General features: G+C 41.7%; 1 protein-coding gene across 1 annotated transcript; it reads left to right on the forward strand.

Moving 5' to 3' along the window:
* The first annotated feature begins 577 nt into the window (after positions 1–577).
* Positions 578–26973, forward strand: C2CD2 (C2 calcium dependent domain containing 2). Its single transcript, XM_035115725.2, has 14 exons — positions 578–1535; positions 4941–5039; positions 8553–8684; positions 9462–9566; positions 11424–11546; positions 11771–11891; positions 13332–13440; positions 13997–14058; positions 14199–14326; positions 14867–15038; positions 17158–17274; positions 18060–18187; positions 18405–18720; positions 25324–26973. Exons 1-14 carry the CDS (start codon positions 1260–1262, stop codon positions 25548–25550), a joined length of 2115 nt encoding a protein of 704 aa, XP_034971616.2. The 5' UTR covers positions 578–1259; the 3' UTR covers positions 25551–26973.
* The last annotated feature ends 4 nt before the right edge of the window (positions 26974–26977 follow it).

Below are 26977 nucleotides of genomic sequence, written 5' to 3' on the forward strand. Positions count from 1 at the left end.
TAGCACGCCAGGCACTCCTGTCTTCCACTGCCTCCCGCAGTTTGGTCAAACTCATTGTTATGCAGCATCAAACCACTTGCTTCAACTGTCAGTCAAAGAGGTGACCCAAACATTAATCCACATGTTCTATGTGTGAATATTCAGACAAACAGCTGACCAATTTTAGGGAAATGCCTTTTGCTTAGCAGTTATACCTATGTGGGGTCTTGGCTCACCATCTTTAAATAAGGCCAATCAATTTATCTGGGAACTTCAATAACACTTTGTGGGGTTTTTTTTGGCATTATTAAAGTAAGGGTCTTATCAAAGAATATGCCCTAAAACAATACGATTTTGGCCTGCCTCGAAACCTTGACAGCACTACGCAAAAGGGCTAATAAGCCCCAGAGATGCACCGCAAGGCTGCGCGCGCAGGCTGAAATCGGACCTGACATCTGAGATGGTTTCCCATTGTCCAGGCCGCTGGGCGGCCACTTCCGCAGGCTTGGCCGGAGGAAAGGTGGGCGCAACTGCTGCCCGCTGCTGCGCCTTTAAGGGCTGTGAGGTGCCGGCTGGGAAGGGCGGCCGAGGGATAAGGAGCCGCTGCTGCCCGGTCCGCGTGAGAGGGGAGGGGATTTCCTCCTCCCTCCCCTTCTCCTCCCCACAGGCGGCGGGGCAGCTTAGCTGAGAGCGGGACGACAAATCCCTCGACGCGCGGAGGCAGGACAGCTGCTGGGCCCCGAGGAGCCCCGCACGTCGCGCAGGGTTGCCCGGAGAGGAGCAGAGCGAGGGCAGGATGCGGCTGCTGGCTCCTCCGCTTCCCAGGGCCGAGGAGTGCGCTTTGTTGGCGGCGCTTCTGAAGGCGCGCTTTGCTGCTGCTGCTGCTGCTTCTCCTCCTCTTCTTCCCGGCCGGCGGCTGCGGTAGCTGCGCGCGTGTGGCGCTGCTTGAAGGCTCGGCTGGGCAGGTCCTGCCCTGTGACGCGGGCTCCTCCTCCTCCTCCTCGCGTCCCGCTCGCTGCTGGCTCCTCGCTCGGGCGACTTCTCTCTCGCGCCCTTCGCTGCTGAGGGAGGCGAATGTCCTTCGCGAGCCCTTCCGTCGCCAGGGCGCCTCGGCCGGAGCCGCTGCTCGCTCTCGCCCCTCAGGAGAGGGGATTCTTCGTTGTGGGCGGGCGGCAGCGCGGAAGAGCCCGATGCCTTGATGCTCGCGGGGAGGCGGGGAGGGATCCTGCTGCTGCCATGTGAGGAGGCTTCCCCCGCCGCTCGCCTAATTATGGTCAGTCATGTCTTGGCTGGCTTACTGGCTGGGCGAGCTGCAGCGCCTCTCGCTGCTCTCCTTGTTCGCGGCCGCCTTGACCGTGCTCGCCGTCTACCTGGTGCAGTGGGGCCTGGGCGCTCTGCGGCAAGGCGCGAGGAGGAAGCCCTCGCCGACGCCTGAACTTCTTCTGCCCGAGGACGAGGGTCCCCTCTTCGCCTGGCTGCTGTCTCTCAGCAGCTGGAGGAGCCAGTGGCAGAAAGCCTGGATAGCGGCGCTTAACCGGGAAGCCAAAGCAAGGGAGGTAAGACGGAGAAAGAATCGAGGGGATCTCTGAGCGGTTCCTTAGCCGTAGGGAGCTGGGCTCGCCATCTGCTTCCCTTCTCACCTCGCTGGTCGCGATCTTGCTTCGCCAAACTGTCATATAGATCTGCAACTCGGGAGAAGAGGACTTCGTGCACCTGAGGAAGCGCACCGTGGTCCAGGGAAGCTTCCGCCATCGTCATACTTTAGTTAGTCTTGGAGGGGCCACGGCAAGACTGCGTGCTGTTTTTGCTGCAAACAGACTACAGGGGATACGCTCAGGCGCTCTGCAGTCTGGAATTTAGCAACGACAAATGTTGTTTACAGAGGGGCGGGGGCAGAGAACTTGCACTCAAGTCAAGGTGCCATGAGAATTGCACCGTAAAAGTTGCTCGATTCTTAAGTGTTGTGGGTTGCACTGGTTGCACTGATCTGAGAGCAGGCGATTTTCGTTGACCACACACTGGCAGGATCTTTCAGCTTTGCTTAGGGAGTGGACTTGATGTCAACAGAGAGTGGTTGATAAGGGCCCAAGCATAAATTAATTGGGGCTGTACAGTTCCTTAAAATCAGTGAGACTTTGTGTGGAATGATCAGTGTCATTTTGTTTAATCTAAAATCTAAAAAAAGGGATCTTTTCCTCCTGGCTACCAGACAACAATTTGCAAGTAGGTTATGTATAGGCTCTATAGGTTTTCTTACATTTTTGGAAAATGGAGCAATTTCTTCACTATTGTTTGTGACTTTGTTCACTTACCTTATCCTTTAAAACTCCTATCCCAAGAGTTCATTAAGCCATCCTTTTCTCCCACCTATGGGCATAGACATGATTTAGGAGGGAACAGGCTTTTTGTTAGGGGAGACAGAACTGAGTTATCTGTGATGAAATTGGTCGGTTAAGTATTTTTTTTATTTACTTACTTGATCTAGGGGGGTAGCTGCCCCCCCGAGCTCTCTTTATTATTATTTCTCTTATGTTTTTGTTTCATGAAATTTATATAAAATATAAATCAAAGCAGTTGTGCCATGCATAGTCATCTAGCCCATTGGTCTGCAACTGGTAGGTCATGACCTGCTTGTGGATCATGGCCTGAGCCAAGGTGGGTTGCAAAAGGAGCACTACCACCAGAGGCATACCTAGGGTCCCTTATTGGTGCCCGCCCCTGAAAAATCACTTTACTGCACCCCTTTGTGTGAAGGATGGGAAGCTTATCCTGCATTTCAGTGCTTCGCCACATACATATATACACTGATAGGTGATTTTTGCTCATGAGCCCCCCAGGCCTGCAACCCCGATGAAGGCCAGTTTCACCAACCCTTAGGCATGCCTCTGACTAGCACCCTGCAATTATATGTATGGTAAAAGGTTAATAAATGTGTCCCCAAATGCATGTTTGGCTTAAAACTGGGTCCTAGGTCAGGAAAGGTTAATGATACCTGACCTAGCACGTTCCTTGTCTGTGTTCCTTTAGATCAGGCATCCCCAAACTGTGGCCCTCCAGATGTTTTGGCCTACAACTCCCATGAGCTAACAGGACCAGTGGTCGGGAAGATGGGATTTGTAGTCCAAAACATCTGGAGGGCCGAAGTTTGGGGATGCCTGCTTTAGATCTTAATATCTTTAAAACAAAACAAAAAAACCCCCTGCAAATTGAACTGTAAATTGTGAGGGGGGTCAAAGGCTAGGAAGCAAGCACACTGTAGGAAAGCTGATAGGAAACTAACAATGCCTTGCATGCGTACATCCTTTCCAAGAAAGCAACTGCATCCTTTTTCTTTTGATGAGTTCACTGCCTGGCAGTGCAATGTGTTTTTACTCTCTCACTGAGCCGTCCAACTCACAACAATGCTGTCATCAGGAAGCCAGTGAAACTCTGATTTGCTTCTTCTGTTTCATCACAGACTCGAGAAGAATGTTAATGTAACAACTGAGCATATGCAACATATAATAAGCAGTTGGTAGTTAAATGTGACTTCATTGCTAATGTTGCAAGTTCAAGAGATAACACACACACACACACACACACACACACACACACACACACACAGAGGCTTGAAATCCTAAATTTTTAGCAATGCAGATGGCTACTAAATTCTTCATATTTCCATGAAGGGGTGTGCGAGCTTTTATTTATTTTACTTATTTGTTACGTGACAAATGTGAACAGGTCATTAAAATCGCATCATACATGACTGGAAGTGCAAAAGAGAAAGGTAAATGTACCCAGTCTTAAGTGACCATGACTCTTTAAAAAAATGTTTTTATTAAAACACTACTTCAGGTATACTGGGCCAAGGCCGTTTAGGGCTTTAAAGGTCAGCACCAACACTTTGAATTGTGCTCGGAAACGAACTGGGAGCCAATGTAGGTCTTTCAGGACTGGTGTTATATGGTCTCGGCTGCTGCTCCCAGTCACCAGTCTAGCTGCCGCATTCTGGATAAGTTGTAGAGTGGGGGAGTTCATGTGAATGCTTTGAACACTCTAAAATGCTGTATAATGCTAAGTAACTTGTTGGTAAAATTACTCTGTTTAGTATTGTCAGTATGGGGTAGACATGGACTGCTCTCAGGGGTTACAGTAGTTCTTAAAACTACAGTGGTACCTCAGGTTACAGACGCTTCAGGTTACAGACTCTGTTAACCCAGAAATAGTACCTCGGGTTAAGAACTTTGCTTCAGGATGAGAATAGAAATCGTGTGGCGGCAGCAGTGGGAGGCCCCATTAGCTAAAGTGGTACCTCAAGTTAAGAACAGTTTCAGGTTAAGAATGGACCTCCAGAACGAATTAAGTTTACAGTGGTACCCTGGGTTAAGAACTTATGTCCACCACAGTATTAAGTAGCCATTACTTGGTTTCTGTTTATACTGAAGTAATAATTAGGTGACACAGTTAGGTGATGATCTTGTATCCACATGATTTATGACACACATTACTAAGCAAGATAAATATAAGTTGCTTTTTGGCTCTTCTAATATAAGCAGTTGAGATTCTCAGACACCTAATTCAGATTAAATCAAGCAGCTGTTATAGCAAGCATATTTGCATACTTAATTGTCAAATATTTCTTCCTAAATTTAGTCCTGTTCTAGGACTTGGAATTTAGCTGAACATCCAGTTGTTTGGGGTTCTTTGGAATCTGTGAACTTCAATTATAACATATACTCTGAAACTCATGCCAAAAAGGGAACTAAGAACGTCAGAGCCTGCTAGATCAGGCCAATGACCCATCTAGTCTAGCATCCTGTTCTCACCATGTTCATCCAGATGACTGTGGGAAACTCTCAAGGAGGACTTGAGCTCAAGAGCATTCTTCCTTCCTGTGGTTTCCAGCAACTGGAACTCAGAAGCATTTCTGCCTTTGGCTATGGAAACTATTTCAAATAAATGTTACTTTTCTCCCCCAGGACTCCCGCTTGTTTACATTTGAAGAACATGCAGCTCCTCAGCCTCTGGAGCTTGTGGTACAACATGTTGTAAGTGTGGTAAAGTCTGCTGATGAAAAGGTGAGCTTGCTTTACCTGCTAGTTCCTTACTTTGTGGGTCTCTTGTCTCGTTTTCCCATCCCCACCAAAATGTAGGTATTTGAATTTCTGAACTCTAGAATTTCTGAGTCAAGGACAATTTTTAAATGATACGTATCTGTCAGTGTAACAATTTATTTTCTTTATTGGACTGCACACCCAATCTTTGTCTGCCTGTCTCTGTCTGCCTTTTTCTTTTATGGTCATTAGTATACACAAATAAAGTGGTCTGTACTAAAAATGCAGTATGCCCCTATGCAACTGGTTAATAACTTGCCCTCTTATAAACTGCATCCCATAAAATATAAGCTATACAAATATAAAGACCAGGAATGAATATATACTTGTAAGGGCTGCATTTTGTTTTTCTAAGAAGCATATGCATAGTGTTTTAGCATCTGGTGTTAAGATAGAAGCCCTGCGAATTCACAGAAAGCCCTAGTTAGAATCTGAAATAATAATAAAAATGTTATATTTTAAGAACTCTGTCTTTGTTAGTAATATGCCAACCGACTTGGTTGTCAGGCTTTGGAATCTACATAGTCTTTAATTTAACTGGTACTACAAAATATTTTAGGACTGCTTTTTTGCAAGGCTGTTCTCACTGGAGTGTATCTGAAATCGCTCCAGTGAAGAAAATTATTTGCAAATCAGGCACAAGTATGCTAGGAATTGACATACCAGTGTCTCCATGAGAAGCAAACAAGAGCACAAGTCCTTCTGGCTTCACAATCTTTGAGTTTGTTGCAGAAGTACCCCGGTAATAATATCAAAACAGGAGGAAGGATCAAGGGTTCAATTTAATCCCTTGTAAACAAGCCTAGTAGGAGGTATGCGTTCATCTTGTAGGCTGGCCTTTCTGGATGGGGTTACACTTTTATCTCTCTGTTCCTGCTGTTCTTAGCTTAAGGCACACCCTGAACAAAGTTCACATAATTTTGTCTGCAATTCCTAACTGTTGTGAACTGTGGGAGTGGCATTCTGCAGACTTTTCACTTCATTGTTAAATACATGGTTTTCTCTAGCAGTGGGTGTGTCCTCTCAGTCACGTGCCTGTAAATATTGATAACAGAAAATCATACGGTAGCAATAATCCTCTTTATAATTTTCTTGCTATGGCCAGGATTATCTTATATTGAAAAAAGGGGGGGGGAATGCCCAATACAATGTGAAGACTTCTTCAGTAACAGCCTGAAGTAGCATAACTATTCCTGCACACTGTGCCTTGTTAACCCATTTCTTTGTTGGAATACTTTACTGCTAATGAATGGCTTCCTAGCACTAGTGAAATTAAGGAGATGTGGGCCTGATCAGTACAAGGAAGAAATATCACTTGAACTGTCTTCAGGCATTTTGTTAGCTAACTCATTCCTCAACCGGAGTTAACATTTGATCAGAACAGCGGCAGCCCCCTGTCACTGTCTCATCACTGCATGTTAACATAAACACACTTGTCGAATGCCCAATGAGTACTTTAGAGACCTAGTTATGCTGTTTGATACATAGATATTCAGCCCTCTCCCTGAGTTCCTTTCAGTAGATTCTGGTCTAGACCCTAAAAGAGTATAGACCACTTAATTTGCCCCCGAAAACATCACAGTTGGGGAAAATTGTAAGTGTTGCAATTTTAGTAACCATAGTGACAATTTAAGGCATAAATCCCATGTATGCTTACCTGGGAATAAGACCTACTGAGCTTAAAATACTTCTTTAAGCTGATATATAACACCAGTGGAATCACAGTAAGGAGTTCCCTGCTTGTTGTTATACAGTCTGTCCTGAGAGTATTGTATGAGTTGGCTGTTGAGTGGAGAGTTGGATATTTGTGGTCTTTTCTTTTTTGTAGCAAAATACAACGTTTATAAGGACTAGTAATGTAACAATATCACTACGCCCAGAAGTATGTGTTTATGGTTTTCACTAACTATCAATACAGTCTTGCCCAATTTGCTACTTGTGATGTTTCTCACAAAATGTTTGGCTAAATTGTGCATCATGCTGGTAAATAAACAACCTTTTCCATGTTAGCTATGTAAAAATTTGCACAGATCTCTTAATTACAGGATTAATGACTAGGGTTATGCCACTCTGCTTTTGAAAGTTAGCAGACAAGAAATAGTTAATAGGAATTACAAGGCAAACCTGTTCTTGGGAAAGAGAATAGGTTGAGAAAGAGAAATATGTGCTTATAATAGCCTTTGCCATTATTATTTGCAAAGGTTGTGGGAAAGGAACCAGGGGCAGGGAGAAAATGCTGTACTCTTGCAGCTAAGCCTAGAGGCGAATAGTGGTGGTTCATTGGTTTTCAGCAGAAATCAGACTAATAATGGTAATGAGAAAGCGTCTTCTTAATTTTGTCTGACCATCCTGACCTAACCTTCACAAATCTCTCTGTGGCCGTAAAGCAAGCAAGTAAAATAATTGTGTATTCTAATAGGATGTTGAAAATCTGTCAGTCACATGATTTCGCATTAGAGGCTGATTGTATTAATAACTAAACTTAGAGCAACAAACAGTCTGGACATGATTTACAAATTTTAAAGATACTGATTTCAGTTAAATGGCATGGCGGAGAAAAAAGTGAGGGGGTTCTGCTTCTGCCTGTGTAAAGGGTTCCCCCCTCTCTAATGAAGCAGAGCAACCGGTCTGTTAAAAGCATGTTGCAGAAAAATAACTGAGCTAGTTCCCTAACTTAATATATCTTCCTGTTAAATTTCATTTTCTGGTTATTTCATTTGACACCACTCGTCTCCCTACCACCACACACACACACACACACACACACACACACACATTCAAAATTCCATAGAAAGTTGAGGGTGTCAGTTGTGAAGGAAAGGAAAATGAAGCGGCTGGGGAGAGAGTAGGAACTGACCTGCTGAAGCCCCAAACAGCTTGTATCCTGGTTGGTGGGGGCGGGGCCAGAAACTCCCTGAACAATCCATGGCAGTTTCAGGAGGGAGGGAAGAAAAAACGCCCACCTCTTCCCTTTCCCTAGAAACTTCCTTATTCTCCAATACAGAGCAAGGCAGGGTGGAGAGATTGGGCTCAGGGCTAGCTCTACATAGCAACATAGGATGGAAGGGTGTCGGGAATGTGGGAAAGGGGGGTGGAAATCTCTATTCCTCTCTCCCCTCCCCTACAAATCCCAATTACTTAATGGAACCTTGAATGCTCTTTTCAGAGGCTGGGCATATAATGCACCATTTTGTGTTGCAGCTCCTCACTTGTTTGTTCTATTTCTGTCTTTAGAAGAATACAATTTTGGTTCTAAAATTAGACTTTTTGATACAATGGACAATATTATATGCTGGTTGTATTCACCTGAGGAGGTGGGGGAGAAGCCTCCTTTAATTTTAGACCACATGCATTGTCACAATGAAGGTTTGAACTCTACTGTCAGTGAGTGACAGTCAGTTACATAAATGCACATAGTAGTCTCCTGTATAAATGTGTGTATGCAGTCTCTAAAGCTAAGTTTTATTTTTATTCCAGGTGGTCTCTTGTAATGTAATTGGAAATGCCTTTCATTTTATTGTCAGTATGCCCAATCCTTCTTCTGTTTCTTCATCTGTTACTTCGGAATGTCAGTCTTACAGTGTAAAGCTGTCTCCACTTCATTTGCAGGTAAATTTTTGAATTTGCTTTGCTAAATCTTACCTATAGTTTTATTTAATTCTATTATTAGGTTAGCCCAGATAGTCTAGTAAGTGGAACTCTTTCAAAAGTCCTCCTCAAGTTTAATATTGACTGCATTTGAAGAATGCTGCTAGCCATGGTTTAGAGATGTAGGCTCAACTATTCCTCCTCCCCTTGCATGCAAGGCTTAAGTCATTACTTCCTTATTGAATCAAACCATAGTTTGCCAGTACATCTGAACTTAAAAACTATAGTTTGACTGAACCCTCAGAACCAGGATTCTAAATATAAACCGATATGGAGACATTATGAAATGTTGTGTCCCTAATATGCAGTTAATGACTGCTGTGGCTCAGCTTTTAGCAAGCGTGAATTATAAATTATGGCAGGTTAAATTGATCTAATTGTTTATGGTTATCAAGGAATTATGTGGGTGACTGGGCTCCCTTTGTGGCTATATATATCTACAAGCACAAAATATTCAGAGACTGACAATGGGAAATTCCCAGTACTTGCTTGATGAATTGCAACCATTGTGAACTGCTGGAAGAACTAGTATAGGCACCCCCCAACTTTGGCCCTCCAGATGTTTTGGACTACAATTCCCATCATCCCTGAACACTGGTCCTCTTAGCTAGGGATCATGGGAGTTGATGGGCCAAAACATCTGGAGGGCCACAGTCTGGGGATGCCTGAACTAGTAGAATTAGGGTACAAGATCTGTTAATGGACAAAACTAAAATGGTAATGGTATCGTATTTACAGCTGAAACTTTCAATGAAATCCAAAGAGGAAGACATTCAGGTCAAGTGGTCTTTCAGCTGGACCTCAGAAACAAACACTGAAATTAAGCCTACTAAAGTACAGGAGGTAAGTCTGTTAGCATTTGCTTGTGTCTAGCATGATTTCCATCAAAACTACATGTTAAATTAATGAAAATGTTTGCAGTAGCTTATACAAATTTGATTCTAACTTTTAAAATAATCACTAATACCTTGATCTGACACCTGGAAGGACTGCTTCCAAGGCAGATTACTTAGGAGCAGGATGTATAGCTGCAATCCATGGCATACTGGTTTGGAAGCATGGCTCTTTGAAATGATTAAAATTAAATGTTTAGGTGTCAGTTTTGCATGAGTAATTATAAGCCACTGCTTCCAATGCTCACCTTTAATAATAGTCTACAGATATTTTAATCTTTGCCACACTACAGAGAACAGTGATTAACTCCACACACCCAACGAGACTTCTTTTACATCCCCCCCCCTTGAGGATTAGTTTCCACCACACATCAAGCTTGGAAGACTTAAAAGCACTTTGTGGTGCAACAAAAAGGGCCGCTGTTTGCCCCAAATTATGTATTGGGGGGATGTTATGGTTGGCTTTCTCATCCTACAAGGGGACTTTTAAAGCTCTCTCTTCTAAAAGTCAAGGTTTAGAGACCCCACCTGAGCAGCAGTTTTTATGGGGGTCATGCTACTAAAATATCACATAGGAGTCAGGATTGGATTTAGCTTCTGTGTCTCCCACTGAATATTCAGAAATAGAAAAGGGGCAAATACTGGTATTTAAGTTGTTGCAGCGCACCTTTTAGGGGTAAGAATAAGGAGGTTAGCAGAGGGGTATACATGACTGAAGTATTGAAGAACAGTGTGTGTTCAAAGGGTGTTGGCAACATGCATACATGACCTGTGTCTTACCCTGGTCTTGGCTAAAGATGATATTCTGTTGGTCCTGTGTCTTAGTCATTATCCACAGCTAAATGTTGCACATGGATCGGCATCTGCACAAAGGAATTGCTTTTAAAAAAATGCAGAGAATTGTCAAGGTTGTTCAGAGTAAATGCTGCATTCTCCATAAATAGTCATAATGCAGCATTATGACCACAGACCCTACTTGGTGAGCAATGTGGATCAGCAATTTTGTTAATGACTTGTGGGGCCTTGCCAGGAAGTAAGCCAATCAGTGTGATCTCTTGCTTGGATCTTGGCTGATAACCACCGCTATGTTTTAGACTTGGCTTTTGACAATGTTGCTCTAATTGAGTGCATCATGGCTTTACAAACTGCTCTGACTATTTCCCTTTGCTGTAAGTAAGAGCATAGGAAAGGAGCTTATGTCTACACATATTTCCATTTTCCTGAGGCAACCTAAGCCCAGTGTTCCACGAGCAGAGAAGTGGAGCAAAAATCTGTTTTTGTTCAGTACAGTGCATGTAGAGCAATATAGCTGTACAGTGGAACCTCGGTTTATGAACACCTCGGTTTATGAATTTTCGGTTTATGAACGCCGCAGACCCATCTGGAACAGATTAATTCACTTTCCATTACTTTTAATGGGAAAGTTCGCTTCAGTTTATGAACGCTTCAGTTTATGAACAGACTTCCGGAACCAATTACACCCATGTTTCAGTTTATGAACGCTTCAGTTTAAGTACTTCGCGGACCCGTCTGGAACAGATTAATCCACTTTCCATTACTTTCAATGGGAAAGTTCGCTTCAGTTTATGAACGGTTACTCCACGGACCGTCTGGAACGGATTAATCCACTTTCCATTACTTTCAATGGGAAAGTTCGCTTCAGTTTATGAACGCTTCAGTTTATGAACAGACTTCCGGAACCAATTGTGTTCATAAACCGAGGTACCACTGTAGTGTCTTTCGAAAGCGAACCAAGCTTCTGAATTTTACAAGCAGTGCAATGTATCAATGTATTCTTCCTTTTTAGGACCAGACAGCTGGGGCCTGTGCAGTATCAGAAACACTTAAAGGTGTGCTGCGGTATCTCATAAATTCAGCATCTCCCTCTGTGATTCTGAGTACAAAACCTACAGATGTAAAGGCATTGCAGGTATTTATCTATTTTTATTTTAAAGTCTGTTTTTTGTTTTGTTTTTTTGTCGCTGCTGTGCCTCCATCTTCATTACTGCTGTGGTAAGTTATGACTCAGGGCTTTGGCTAAATCTGTTTGTCCAATTCACACATATGTATGACTGTTGGAAGTTAATTGATGTGAACATAAATTGCTTGGAGTTTATCTAAAATAATCTTATTTGTTTTGCTTCCTTTTAATAGAATGTACAAAAAACAGGTGTTGTGCCTCAGGGCACCAGTCCTCCTAAACCTCCAAGGGCTCATGAACTAAAACTGATGATGAAAAGCATCAAAGCTACACTGACCAATCAAAGCACTGCGGGTAAATAACTTGGCTTTCCTTCCCTTTGTCCCCGTATTATAATCTCTTAATTCTGCAAAAATTACAAGCAGTGGTCATAATTATATCCCATAATTGCAGAGAAAGGTTTGGGTTTTGCCTCAGGGATACATAGTTTACTTGACTGGTTGAGATTTGGTTTATTTTTTCCCCTCTCTGAAGCTTCAGGATTTTGTATGTAGGGTGGAGAACTCTCACAGGGAGGCACATCCGTATGGCATGCTAACACCTCAAACAAATTGCTTTCTTTTCTTTTGAGTTGCAGTTCCATGTGTGGACTCCAGGCCCTTAGGAGACATTTCTCAACACTCTTGCCAAAATAAAATCCCCAGAGTTGCTTCTGAGGTTAGGAAAGAACTTGCCTTGCACTCTGAACACTGGGTGACCCATACCCCCACTGGGAAGCACCCCAGAGAGATGTGATCTTTATCTTTTATGTAGAGTGCACTCTTCATTGATCTCTGTCATATGGGCCTTCTATAATAATACTTCTTAAAAATATTATTTTTAACTTCAGTATGGAAAAATATTTCTCTCCAGCCATCCTTTTTCATACCTTACATTGCTCATATGTTGCTTCACTGCTGACAGTATTTTAGTAACTGAAACACTTTCTTCTGTTGCATTAACTAGAAGTGCCTTACACAACTCAAAACATCAGAACAGCCAAAAGCTATAGGTGGAATTACACTGTGTGTGCTGTGAACTGTGTAGCATGTTTACGAGAAGCTGACTTAAAAACTTGCCCATCAGGTTTTGTAAGGTTCTACAAGTCTATGCTTGCTTGTTTCCCTAACTTCAGGGCAGGCCAGAGTTAAGGGTAGAGCTCTTCACCTTGACTTTGCATACTGTTTTTAACTGAGTGTTACTCCTGCTTTCCAAATCTTGGCCTAATTTGGATGATAATTGATCTTGGAGCAGTATAGTCTTGCTTTTGTTGTGATTTGAATCGTGGTTTGGTTGTATTTTTCCTAAGGAAGCCCTAGATGAATGGCTAACAGGATCTTTGAGTCTCCTGAGCAGCTTTCAAACATTAAAACAGGTTTTTTTTAAAGCATACATCTATAATTGCATTTCTTGCTACTAAGGGCTTGAATCAAAAGGGAAATGGAGGCTTTTGTTTTGAAAATAATCTGTATTTGCCATTGTGCATACAGAACATTCCCCTGCCCAAAGATGGAATGATTAAGCTTCTGCTCACAGGAACCTTCCCGAGTTCCTAACTTCATTCTTGTAACTTTGCACCTGCATTGTTGTCCTGTAGATAACAAACCTTGCATTGCTAGCCATGTTGGTACAGGCTATACTTCTCACACAACTCCCAAAGAGTTTCTTGGATCAGGTCTCCTGCCAGTAGTTCACTCAAATGTGAAAAGCAATTCTTACTTGAAACAAACTCCTCATCTTTTGCCTTCATTGCAGGTGGAATTAGCCCGATATGTGTAATTCAGCTCAATGACCCTTTGCAGAAGTTTTCAAGTTCTGCAGCCAATAGTCCCATGGACTTCTCTTGGAAAGATGAATTCATCTTGTAAGTACTGGTTTTAATAACACTTTAATAAGCACAATGGAAAATGTCACACCTTCTATTACCCTCCAGATGTCACTATGGGGCAGTGGGAAATCCTATCTGCTAAGCATTCATAAGTTATCATATTTCCTTAATATTCTAGTGCAAATGCATTTGGGGGGGAGTCTTAGCTGCTGTTTGTTTTAAACAAACACAGGTGGTGCTTGGGTTGTCCAGTGAAGAGTGATTAAATAAGAGAGGTTGTATTTTCTTAACTGTTAGCAGCTTAATACATTTTCAGTATTGCTGAAGACATTACAGTGGTCTTACCAAATATGTTCTTTTCTACTTTTTGGTAAATTTGACATACTGCAATAAGTGAGGTGTGTGGAGAGGTAAGTTTTTTTATTTTTCTTGCAAGGTTCTTTTACCTTTTAGCAGCTGTTTTGGCAGATAGGAATCCACCTTATGAAACTTTCCAGGATGTGGATAGGCTGTAGTCAGTAACATATATCGCAAAATATGAAATTATATGACTGTCTGAACAATGTTTAAAATGCATTTTTTCTGTTCACAGTGAATTAAATGCCAAATCAAAAGAACTGCAAGTAAAGATTGTAGAAAAAGAGGGACTGGATAGTAAGTATTGCAGATAAATTCATTTACTGTATATGTCTAATCTTTTATTTCTGAAACAACAACAACAATCTAATAGGATGCTGATCTACTAGTAGATTCATGTACAGGTAGATTTCAGTGCATTTTTCTTTTCAATGCAGGTGGTTTCTCAGCTCTGGCTGCTGTACCTTTGGACTTGTTCAGGAGACAGCCTTCTGGACACAAAGGTTTTGCACTGAACAGTCAGCTCGGCAGTAGTAGCTCTACTGTAGGATCCATTACTGCAGAGGTAGAATTTTAAGTTTATAAGCTGGCTTCTCAAACTAGTTTTTTCCTCCTGACCCAACCAGTTTTAATCAGCTCCCAACTTAACTTAGACAAGCACCCTGTGTTCTTGCTTTCAGGCAGCTATTGAGAACTAAGGGCTTTCCCTGAAATATGACTCAGGTGTATACTGAATTTGCATAATTTGGTGCTTTTAAGATTTGTTTTAAAATTGTTAACATTGTCTATCTATTGTACACCACTTTGGAAACGTTTAAAAGGTCATAGAATTATTGAGTTGGAAGGGCCCACAAGGGTCCTCTAGTCCAACACAGTTTATAAATTCTTTCAGTAAATGGTACACATTTATACCAGTGCAAAGTAGCTAACGATAATGCAAAATTTTCTTTTTTTTATGTACATGATTTCCAAAAATCAGTGGGACTATGGTCATACATTGCAGGTTTTTCCCTTATATGTGGCCTATCCAAATTTTGTCACCAATTTATCCCTACTGAACTGTCCTTAATTGAATTTTAAAATCCTAACTATTTTTCTTCTTTAGTTCTTATACATAGAACCTTCAGAGTCTAGAACCTTGCAAGTTCCCCCCAAGATTCCTGTTGCAAAAGTAGAGACAGATCGAACTGTGATGCCCTGTGGGACTGTGATCACTACTGTTACTGCTGTGAAAGCCAAGCCTTTAATAGAAGGGAGACCATCTATTCTGCATTCAGGTGAAAGAATAGAACACAACTTTGGATTGCTCCCAAAGCTTGACTTTAAAAAAAAAAGCAAAAAAAAAGAGCAGCAATTCTTTGGTACATATTTAAGTTGTATGAAAGGCAGGTAACTAATTACCTAATTATCTGTGGCCCTGGTACATGATGACGTCACACAAGGTTGGTTCCTGTACCAGTACAGTGGTACCTCGGTTTACAAACAGTCCTGTTTACGAAAGCCTCCATTCACGAACGCTGCGGACCCGGAAGTGTTTACATCCGGGTTCTGCGGCGTCAGATGCGCAGACATGATCTGCGCAGCTCACGCATGCGCAGAAGCACTCTATCGGCGCTTCCCACACGCGCAGAAGTGTGCCTTCGGGGAGCGAATGCCTCTGTTTACGAACGCCTCAGTGGAACGGATTGTGTTCGTAAACCGAGATTCCACAGTATAGCCTGGTATTGAGTTCTGCAAATAGCTGCATGATGAGTTCAAAAATTCATACTCTTTATCATCTAGCCAAATGCTTTAAGTACATATGCCAGCATGTGTAAATACTGAAATATTGTTGAAAACAAGGAATTAATTTGGAAAAAGAGTGCGATTTTTTTCATACACTTTCAGGAGGTGAAGGGTACAAGGAGTAAAAATTTCAAAAATATTGTAAGAAGCTGCTACCATAAGAATTTCCATGAGGTTTATTTTCTTAATTTTTGTGCATGGATAGCTTCGCCAAGTATTACCAAGTTGGCACAACTGGTGCTGTTGTACTGGGGGCCACAGTGCAGGGGGTGCTAAATGAATGCTGTAGAATGGAGCAAGAGAAGTGGGGAGAGTCACACAGGGAGCAGCTGAAATTTGAGAGCCCAAATTCTGCCACTGACCAAGCACTTAAAGGTAAAGGGACCCCTGACCGTTAGGTCCAGTCGTGGACGACTCTGGGGCGCTCATCTCGCTTTACTGGCCGAGGGAGCTGACATACAGCTTCCGGGTCATGTGGCCAGCATGACAAAGCCACTTCTGGTGAACCAGAGCAGCGCACAGAAACACCATTTAACTTCCTGTGCTTTCGAACTGCTAGGTTGGCAGGAGGACCAAGCACTTACCTTTGTACTCAAGAGATGCATTTTGAACAGTCCTTGGAAATGAATGAGAAGTAAAAATGTATTGGTGACCAGATGAAAGGCAGGCTGCCATCAGGAGACTTGGAAACTTAAAGACATCTGCAATACATTCTTTCTTTATCGTTGTGTATGTTTGTTTGGTTTTTTGTGTGTGTGTGTGTGTTAGATATATTGTAGCACAGACAAGAAAACAAGAGAAGGTCTGCAGCATGTGTTCAACTTTAGAACCATTTGTTTTCTTTAGTCCTGAGACTATATTCATGCGCGCATGCGCACGCGCGCGCACACACACACACACACACACAATATTGATTGAATGTCCAAGTAATAAAATCCTATTGCAGTAATAAAGAAGATTGATTGTTACTTTTACTAATTTATGGGAAGTCTGTTTAAAATCTGTCATGTCAGTCCTTCAGACTGCAAGTGGAGAGATCTACCAGGCATGAATTATAAATTTACTATACTGTAGTATAAAAGGCATCTGTGCAATGTAACTCTAGGCTCACTTTCAGAATAAGTGTGAAAGTGCTAACACTAGCTGAATGGCTCGAATCACAATAAAATTAATCTGGCTTGCAGTTTTCACAAATTGTCAAGATTGTCCAGTTCTGTTTATTGAACTCGTGTCCAGGTTTTGCATCCATGACCTAGTGAGGTAGCTTTTAAAATGTGCCAAAAAATATATAGAAACTCGAAAAATAAAGACCAATTGTAAACCGCTGGTCTGTGAGTCGTTCCAATATATGTACCTGTTTCACCCAGCAAGACTGTTATCAGTTTTGGTGAAAGGATTTTGGAAGTGAGAAATGTCATGGGAGGGAAGAATTAAAAATGCACTTCCTAGTGTTTAGATTCGATCTGGAAATCCCCAGAGCTGTTTTTAAGGGTTTTGTTTTGGTTTTTGAAGTTGCCAGTAGATCGAATCATATCTTGCCTAGTAGACCTTTATTAAGGAATATATTTTGAAATATGCAGTTGAGATAATAACTGATACTCTGTATATTAGATTCACCAATGCGAAGTCCTGTTAGAACAAAGGTGATTGAAAAGGATTTGTCTGTTCAGGCAATCCATTGCCGAAATACTTCTTCAGTAAGCAAGGCTTTATCATCATCAGATACAGGTAAGTTATGGCTGAGAGAACTCTGCTATGGTTGTAAGGCAGCTCCTTACCTAATGCATCAGAATGTAAACCTTATGTCTTGTTTTACTTGTGCAAGAGCTCACAGAGACATTTAAAAATATTAACATGTAAATAAATAGCATTAAGTCTGAAAGTTGGTCTGTCTCTATAAACACAACTCGAGGGTCAGAGCTGAATTATTATTATTTATTAAATTCCTATATCACCCCTCATCCAAGTACCACAGGGTGGTTTACAATATAAAAACACAAAAATACACAACATAGTAACAAACAAAAACAGTACCCTCCCTCCCAGTTTAAAAGGCCATAGACTGGCTAATTAAACAAAGGCCTGGGAAAAGAGGAATGTTTCTGCCTGGCACCAGAAATATGTAACAAAGGTGCCAGGTGAGTCTTCCTGGGGAGAGCATTGCACAGGCAGGGAGCCACCACAGAAAATGCCTGTTCTTGTGTTGCTGCCCTCCATATCTTTCACAGAGGGGGATATACGAAGAAGGGCCTCCGATGATGACTGCAGGTTTCGGGCTGGTTCATATGGGGAGAGGCAGTCCTTGAGGAATTGCAGTCCTGAGCTGTTTAAGGCTTTATAGGTCGAAACCAGCATTTCAGTGGAGTGTGCACTGGCAAAAATATTGGTAAATCAAGGCTTAGTTTACATAAATAACTGGCTTTCTACTAGGTACTAAAATATTCCTGCTTTGATTCTTTGTGTCTTCAGTTGTTGCCTGCATCTTCTCATTCTCTTAACCGCGTTCTTTTCAGAGCTGCTGGTGTTGAATGGCACAGATCCTGTGGCTGAGGTAGCCATTCGGCAACTAAGTGAATCTGCAAAGCAAAAACTCAAGTCTCCCAGGAAGAAAAGCACAATCATAATATCAGGGGTGTCAAAGGTAAGATTAGTCAGCATCCCCTGAACCCCACCCTTTACATAATTTCCCCCCTCCCTCCTAGAATTTACTTTAAAAACTAAATAAATTTCTTGCTCAAAAGGGCAGAATAACCAAAAAATCCCCCAAGGGTTTGGACATGCCTAAAACAGCTCCTCGGTTCCTATACATTTTTCTCAACCAGTTTTATCTCTGCATCTCTTTTGTTTTACTGTTCCAGACTAATTTATCTCAGGATACTGAAGCTGCACTCATGATGGACTATGCGGCAACCATGGATGGCTCCTATAAGCAAGATGAGTCTTTCAGTGTAGAAGGGTCTCTTGCACAGTCTCCTTCCAATGAAAAACTCTCACTGTATGTATCCCAAACAATACCCGCCCATGAAGATCCCCAGGAAAATAGCCATGATGCCTGGACTTTAGATGACAGTAGCGAGCAATGGCAGAGCAATGCACTACTAGACCAAGACTGTGATAAGATGTCTGGGAGCTCCATAAGCATCTCGGAACCTGGAACTGTGAAGAAATCCAAAGGTAATGTGATTTCTCTTGGAGCTTTTTCTTTAAAAAAAAAAAATGAGCACACTTTTTAAGCAGTTTCATGACCTTTTCATAATTAGTGCTACATATAAACTTGTTTAAGAACACCAACTTCTCCCCTATTCTAGTGCATTTATTCATCTCTCTGCCTTAGTAAATGGGTGCTGTACCTCATTCAAAAGTGGTACCCTTGAGAAAGTACAGTTTTGGCAAAAAAAGGTATCTACATAAAAGGGCTTCTAAAGAACGTTGTACTCGGCCCTATATTTATTACTTGTTTTATATAGTTTTATTTATGAAACATATATCCTGTCCTTTCTTCCAAAGCAGGCCAGGGCAGCCAAGTGTTTAGACTCAAATCTTTTTATAAGTTTTCTATAATTGCAAGAATTTCAATGAGCAATTCTTGTAAAATGCCCACATATTACTTTAGTTTCCGTTGTACTTCAATAATTCATTCAAGTTATACCATCTTTATTTTTCTTACTAAAAAAACCCAGCTTTAATATATCCTAAATAAAGGTGTTCAAGCACTTTAATAAGAGCTGTTGCACACTACACAATTAGTAAGCACATCATGGGTACCCGTGCAGTGTGTACTGGCAGCATACCCTGTAACATGAGAGATGGCTGTATGTTCTCTCTTTAAAATTATGTGCAGTCTATGAATACATACTAACTACAGTTCCCACCAATGCATACAAACAACCCAAGGCAAGTCCTGTGACACTTTAATTGAAAGTGGTGAGTTTGTACAACTTTGTATGTGAAGCAGCTCTAAGAGCGCCACATGCAAAAGGATGACTTCTTATATGCAGTGCCTTTTTTCTTTAAAAATGTTCAGGGGTACACTCATTTGGACTCAAGAAAATCACCATTTTATAGTTCAAATTGGGGGAAAATACAGTAAATGGACAAAAGTACAAAGATTAACAAAATGTTTAGGGGTATGTGTACCCCTCCGTCCCCCCAGGAAAAAACACTGGTTATATGAATTCTAAATTTGGTAGAAAAAACCCAGTGTCAGTAGGTGCTCTTTAAAAATGCAATAGTGTGACAGCATTACAGTGTGGGTGGTGGTTCTTTTTAATCTTAGATTGAGAAGTTCAAGAGGAGGGATTTTTAAAAAATGGAAAACCAGGGTGTTTTTTAATATACCGTATATATAAGGAAGACAGGAGTGCCTGGCGTGCTCTGGTCCATGGGGTCACGAAGAGTCGGACACGACTAAACGACTAAACAACAAATATATAAGGAAGACAAATATGTAAAGCATAACTTCAGGTTCTCAGCCATTGTTACTAAACTCAATATAACCTGGAACTTGCATATTTTGAATCTTCATTATATTTACCTCCTTACCTATATTTCTGACTCCAACTTTCTTACCTATTCTCTTTGTAAACATAAGTGGACCACTATGCCAACCAGAATTAATTGCCTACACAGTAAGTTATCTGTCTTGATGTTTTGAGAGTGTGTAGCTTTACTGTGAGACACTTAATATAACTTGAACCTTTTACTTAAAAAAGAAAACCAAACCAGAAACATTTCATCTGTTTTTTTCATGGCTATACTGATTACCCCTCCAAAAGGTGTTTGTAGACATAGCCATTAATATAGGTTGTAGCTCTAGCTTAGTTGGTACAGCTGTTAGTCTGTGTGAATGAATTTTCCTTAAGAAAACTGGAGAAATTGTCATTTCCTCTGCTTGCTGCTTTTGCCCTCTTCCCCCAAAGTCCTTCCTCCCTGCCAGCTAGGCTCAGGTATCAGAAGTAGGCCCAGCCAGAAGAAAAGCTTCTATGAAAAATGGTCACAGATGGAAGGCAGTGAGTGGGGAGAGAATTCAGCACCCTTGGCTTGCATGTTCCTTTGGTGCTTTAAATCCCACCCACTCCCTGCAGAAGTGAGCTGCATCAGAAGACAAAAGGACTGTCACATATCATTTCAAGTCACTTGCAAAGCTCTTGTCATTCTGAACAGCAATGTACAGAATCTAGTCCGTTTGGAGCTAGAATTCATAAACTGTGGAAATATAACACTCATGCATGGAGGTGCTGTGAAAGAGAGAATTTTCTCTCAAAGCCAAGCTCTTCGTAACATGTTACAAACTTAGTTATTGTATCAAGAGAACAAAAGAGGTGTGTGTGCATAGTAACGGCCACTCCCCCCCCCTTTAAACAAATAAAACTAAAAAGGAATTGGCCACTCGCATGTGCTTTGATATTCCAGCTGAACTATTTAAAATTTTAAAAGATGATGCTGTTAAGGTGCTACACCCAATATGCCAGCAAGTTTGGAAAACTCAGCAATGGCCAGAGGATTGGAGAAGATCAGTCTACATCCCAATTCCAAAGAAGGGCAGTGCCAAAGAATGCTCCAACTACCGCACAATTGCCCTCATTTCACACGCTAGCAAGGTTATGCTTAAAATTCTACAAGGCAGGCTTAGGCAGTATGTGGACCGAGAACTCCCAGAAGTGCAAGCTGGATTTCGAAAGGGCAGAGGAACCAGAGACCAAATAGCAAACATGCGCTGGATTATGGAGAAAGCTAGAGAGTTCCAGAAAAACGTCTACTTCTGCTTCATTGACTATGCAAAAGCCTTTGACTGTGTCGACCACAGCAAACTATGGCAAGTTCTTAAAGAAATGGGAGTGCCTGATCACCTCATCTGTCTCCTGAGAAATCTCTATGTGGGACAAGAAGCTACAGTTAGAACTGGATATGGAACAACGGATTGGTTCAAAATTGGGAAAGGAGTACGACAAGGTTGTATATTGTCTCCCTGCTTATTTAACTTATATGCAGAATTCATCATGCGAAAGGCTGGACTAGATGAATCCCAAGCCGGAATTAAGATTGCCGGAAGAAATATCAACAACCTCAGATATGCAGATGGCACAACCTTGATGGCAGAAAGTGAGGAGGAATTAAAGAACCTTTTAATGAGGGTGAAAGAGGAGAGCGCAAAATATGGTCTGAAGCTCAACATCAAAAAAACCAAGATCATGGCCACTGGTCCCATCACCTCCTGGCAAATAGAAGGGGAAGAAATGGAGGCAGTGAGAGATTTTACTTTCTTGGGCTCCTTGATCACTGCAGATGGTGACAGCAGTCACGAAATTAAAAGACGCCTGCTTCTTGGGAGAAAAGCAATGACAAACCTAGACAGCATCTTAAAAAGCAGAGACATCACCTTGCCGACAAAGGTCCGTATAGTTAAAGCTATGGTTTTCCCAGTAGTGATGTATGGAAGTGAGAGCTGGACCATAAAGAAGGCTGATCGCCGAAGAATTGATGCTTTTGAATTATGGTGCTGGAGGAGACTCTTGAGAGTCCCATGGACTGCTAGAAGATCAAACCTATCCATTCTTAAGGAAATCAGCCCTGAGTGCTCCCTGGAAGGACAGATCGTGAAGCTGAGGCTCCAATACTTTGGCCACCTCATGAGAATAGAAGAATCCTTGGAAAAGACCCTGATGTTGGGAAAGATTGAGGGCACTAGGAGAAGGGGACGACAGAGGACAAGATGGTTGGACAGTGTTCTCGAAGCTACGAACATGAGTTTGACCAAACTACGGGAGGCAGTGCAAGACAGGAGTGCCTGGCGTGCTATGGTCCATGGGGTCACGAAGAGTCGGACACGACTAAACGACTAAACAACAACAACAACAACAATGTGCTTTGAAAGGGAAGTAGTTGTTTGCATGTGTGTGTGTATGCCTTCATGTCTACTGCAATAAGAGAATATTTTGTACTCTGCAAATTCTAGTATCCAAAGAAGCCCAAAAGTCATTCTGCACTAGAGATGTGAAGTCTCCTCCTTCTGGATAGGACCATTTTCTCATTGTGCTCACAGAACATTTCTTTGCATGACTTGGCTTCCTGGAATGTACCCTTTACGCATTTGTAGTCAGTACTTAATTTATGAGCGGAGAGGTGCTTATTCCGGAGCTTGCTGGATGCTATGTCCTTTGCCATGAAAGCTCTTCTTTTCAGTCCCAGATGTGTTTGGCTTGGTTGTGATTGGTTCGTACTGAGGAGAAAGTACCCTGATCTGCACGATCCATGCTCTGTAACCCTGACAAGTGGAATACGTATATACATTTTTTAAATAGTGGATGGTGGGAGTGCATGGCAGCTCCTCCTCCCACAAACCCACCTTACAAGAGATTATACTTTCTTGTTGCCTGGAATGAGCTGGCTGGATATTTTAACTGCAGATGGCATGATGGGACACAATACAACTTTAGCAAATGAAGTAGCTGCTTTCTACACCACAAATGGGTGCCACAGACAACAGCAGGCATTGTGTGTGTGCATGCAAAGCTGGGCTCCTGTGTTGCATGCTGACACAACTGCATTGCAGCATTTGTTTGAGTAGTCAGTTACCTGGTACTGGGTAGAGTGGGCAGCTAGTGTTGAGGCATCGTGTGCCATGTGAGGGGTGTGTGCCATGTGGTTTGCCCTTTGCCCCTTAAATTAGCCATCTACACTCAAGTGCAGTGGAGGGGAAGACAGGTGCATCAACCCGTCCTTTGCCTTAGACAGCAAAATGTATTTGGCCAGTCATGCCTAAAACTAAATCCCAACAGCACAGAGTAAACCATGTTGTTGCCTAGGAATCTATAAAGTGAGATTGTTAGATATGATCCAACAAAGAGGCTTTTAACACCATGTGACTTATTTGTCTACAGGTTCATCCAAATTAAAGGTGGTAGCATAATCATTTGCTTTAAGACCTCTAAAGCTAATGGCCCCTGATGTTCAGGTTCTTGGTGCTATTGATCAGTACTATGGATGGGAGACTGCACCAATACTTGCATTGTAGTTGGAGGGAAGGGGGGGAAGGAGGAGTATAAACTGATTTTCTGAAGCCTGACCAATCAGGTTGCTCATAAAAACTAGTGTTGTCACCTGCCTAGTCTGAAACTGGATTGACCATTTATTTACTTAGAGAAGTAATTCTTTGTCATTTTTAGCATACATTTTGGTAAAAATTATTGGACATAGTTAACATGAATCAACATGCGCAGAACAAGCAATTCCTTTGAAGGGAGCTGTACTCTGAGGTGGCAGTTGTAAACTGTGCTAGACTGGGGCTGTAAATCTCCCTGGCAAAATATGTCTTAACAGTGTGGAACAACCTGTTTGCAAAATTTAGCATTAACACACTAAGGTAAAGGAATTCTTCATTTAGAATCGTAGCTTCATTTTGTGCTGGTTACATACCTGCTTAGCCTCTTTGCATAATCCTATGCAATAAAAATAATGCTACTTTCAACATATCATTGCACTGATTCCTTTTCCACACGCATCTTATACTTACTTTCTATACCTGAAGGATTAAATACATTATAGAAATAAAATAAACCTGAAAATGTCATTTCTTGAAAGTAGCTATGGACACTTATGCCAGATACCCTGACCTTTAAAAAAAGCAATTGGTAAAAATTTTTTATCAAATACGTTTTGCTGACTTCATGAACTAGAGAAATAAAGCATCAGTTCCATTTCTCTATATGTAATAGCCATCTAGCCCTAAGCAGCTGTACACTGAAGTAAGAGTGGGTCTTGCTTTGTGGTTTAATATGTTTATCATTGTAGCTTGTCACTAGGGGAAATATCCCCCTAAAGCTAAGCACTCTGAACTATTAATTTCATAAGGAGAGAGTGAATAACTTTAATTCTCCTATCTGAGCCTTGAAGTTTAATGTCAGGAAGACTAGGTCTGTGGGTGATACCCAACTAAGTTGTGCTTGGAGAAGACACACTGAATCAATGGATTTTATTTTCAGTCCATTTATTTCAGTGGGTCTGATTTTGAGTATGACTTAGTTGGATATCGCTGTCTGTTTATAAACAACTTAACTGAGGGTCCTTACTATATAGAATGCTTTTCTTTGTCCTGTCCTGTCTTTTCTACTTACCTACAGTTGTATAAAAGTTACATTGGCATGAAGTGATTTAAATGTGTATACTCCATAAGCCTTTCTAATAGGTGTACACCTTCTAATATATACTTTTATGGAAAATAAAAGGCCTGTTACATTTATTCTCAGGTATGGTCCTAAAGTGATACAGCTGAATTCTTACACTTTCACATAATTGTCAGACAAACTGCTACCGAAATATTTGGGGTAGTTTCCAGTAATGATGAAGTGTTAGCAGTGTGAGCTATGAGCAAGATCTCCAGATTTCATATAGACCCTGAGCTACGGTATGACTAAATGGCAATAGGAGAACCAGGAGAACCACCATACAGTATTGGCCTTAGCTTCCTCCCCTGAGAGAATAGTGACTCGCCTCATAGGGTTGTTGTGGATGATTGAAATAAATTACCGTAAATACTCAGAGCTATATAAATGCTATGTACTACTATTGGTATTCTAGCACATCTACTAAAATATATAATTGGGACTATGCTTTCTACTTCTGTTTTAAAAAAAGAAAGTCAATGACTAAAAAAGAAAAGAGAAATTGGATTGAAAGTGGGGCAGGTGCTTTGCTTAGGGAGTGTTACTATTTCAGATAAAGGCTACTTAATAAAGAAACCGTAACCTACTAAAATGTTTCGCCTCTTCCCTATTGCAGGTGGGCTATTAAAAAAGAGTGCAAAGCTATTTTTCCTCCGACGGCACCATCAAAAAGACCCAGGAATGAGCCAGTCACATAATGACCTCATCTACCTAGAGCAACCCACATTGGATGGTACTCGAAAAAAAGGGGGGACTTTAACACGCATTTTGAACAAGAAAATTCTCTTCAAAAGCAAGAGCAAGAGCAAACTGAACGGCACATCAGTTGAACCGTATGCATAGAGCCTGGTAGTACATGCCAAATGTATATGACCTGCACATGAGCAACTGTTTACAGAAATATAAACTATTATATGCTTACTGAGATTCACTAATGCTGTGGTCCATGGAAAAGGCTGGGCAGCAAAGCAGGGACATGGTATTGGTTAGAAGACTTATGGCTATTTTACAGAGCCAGTGTGGTGTAGTGGTTAAGAGCGGTAGACTCGTAATCTGGGGAACCGGGTTCGCGTCTCCGCTCCTCCACATGCAGCTGCTGGGTGACCTTGGGCTAGTCACACTTCTCTGAAGTCTCTCAGCCCCACTCACCTCACAGAGTGTTTGTTGTGGGGGAGGAAGGGAAAGGAGAATGTTAGCCACTTTGAGACTCCTTCGGGTAGTGATAAAGCGGGATATCAAATCCAAACAACAACTCCTCCTCCTCCTCCTCCTCCTCCTCCTCCTCCTCCTCCTCCTCTTCTTCTTCTTCTTCTTCTTCTTCTTCTTCTTCTTCTTCTTCTTCTTCTTCTTCTTCTTCTTCTTCTTCTTCTTCTTCTTCTTCTTCCTTGGAAGTAAGTGCATTGAAATCAGCATGCCTTAGTTCAAAAACACTTCTTTTTAGATATCAGGCTTAAAATACAGTACCAGGGAGCTTTGGTGGACAATTGTCTGCATGAATGTATGTTAATAGTGGCATATAATGGTTGTGCTTTAAAGAAAATGCAATGAAGAGTAGCAATACAAATTTTAAACAGGGTATCGAGCTGTAGAAGTGGAAAGAGCAAAGAAACCCTGATCCAGATGTTCTGAAGTGGAATACGTGCATTTGCAAAGCAATCCAGTATATAATTACAGTGGTACCTCAACATCCGAACGCTTTGACTTCTGAAGGTTTCGACTCCCGAAGTCGACAACCCCAGAAGTCTTTTCGTGAAACCGCGCTTCGCGCATGCACACAAGCGGCGCTTCGACATCCGAAAACCTCGACTTACGAAGATGGCCACGGAACGGATCATCTTCGTAAGTCGAGGTACCACTGTACTCGGAAGTGATTCCTGCAGTATGCAGAGCAGCTTAATCCCAGGTGCAGAGAATTGCAGCCTCAGAATGTTACTGGAAGGAGAAATGAAATACTGAGTGGGGTAGCCTGATGGAATAATAATTGCTAAAGCTGTGTAAATTAGACTTGCTTTTGATATAGTAGCCATACAAACTTGTAATTTATGCAATTATTATGACTCTTAATTTTAATATGTGCATATATTATGAAAAAAACATTTTATTTTTAAGATGGTATGCTGATAAATGACTTTTAAATTATCTGTTATCCTTTGAGAGATCTGCATTGCCAGTGCAACACTGTAGTTCGGGGAGCCCACCATTTGTTAAACAAATGTACCCCATCATAACAAAAGTAATGACTGACAATACAGTATGTTTAGTCTTTTTTC

Source organism: Zootoca vivipara, chromosome 4 (assembly GCF_963506605.1).
Source record: "Zootoca vivipara chromosome 4, rZooViv1.1, whole genome shotgun sequence".
NCBI classification, from domain to species: Eukaryota; Metazoa; Chordata; class Lepidosauria; order Squamata; family Lacertidae; genus Zootoca; species Zootoca vivipara.

What these genes read in the sequence shown, in the direction of transcription:
- C2CD2 (XM_035115725.2), top strand. Translation starts at nt 1,260, where the DNA reads ATGTCTTGGCTGGCTTACTGGCTGGGCGAGCTGCAGCGCCTCTCGCTG. An exon ending in TGGAAAGATGAATTCATCTT is followed by an intron (nt 13,441 to 13,996) that starts GTAAGTACTGGT and finishes TTCTGTTCACAG; the next exon opens with TGAATTAAATGCCAAATCAA. An exon ending in TAATATCAGGGGTGTCAAAG is followed by an intron (nt 18,188 to 18,404) that starts GTAAGATTAGTC and finishes TTACTGTTCCAG; the next exon opens with ACTAATTTATCTCAGGATAC.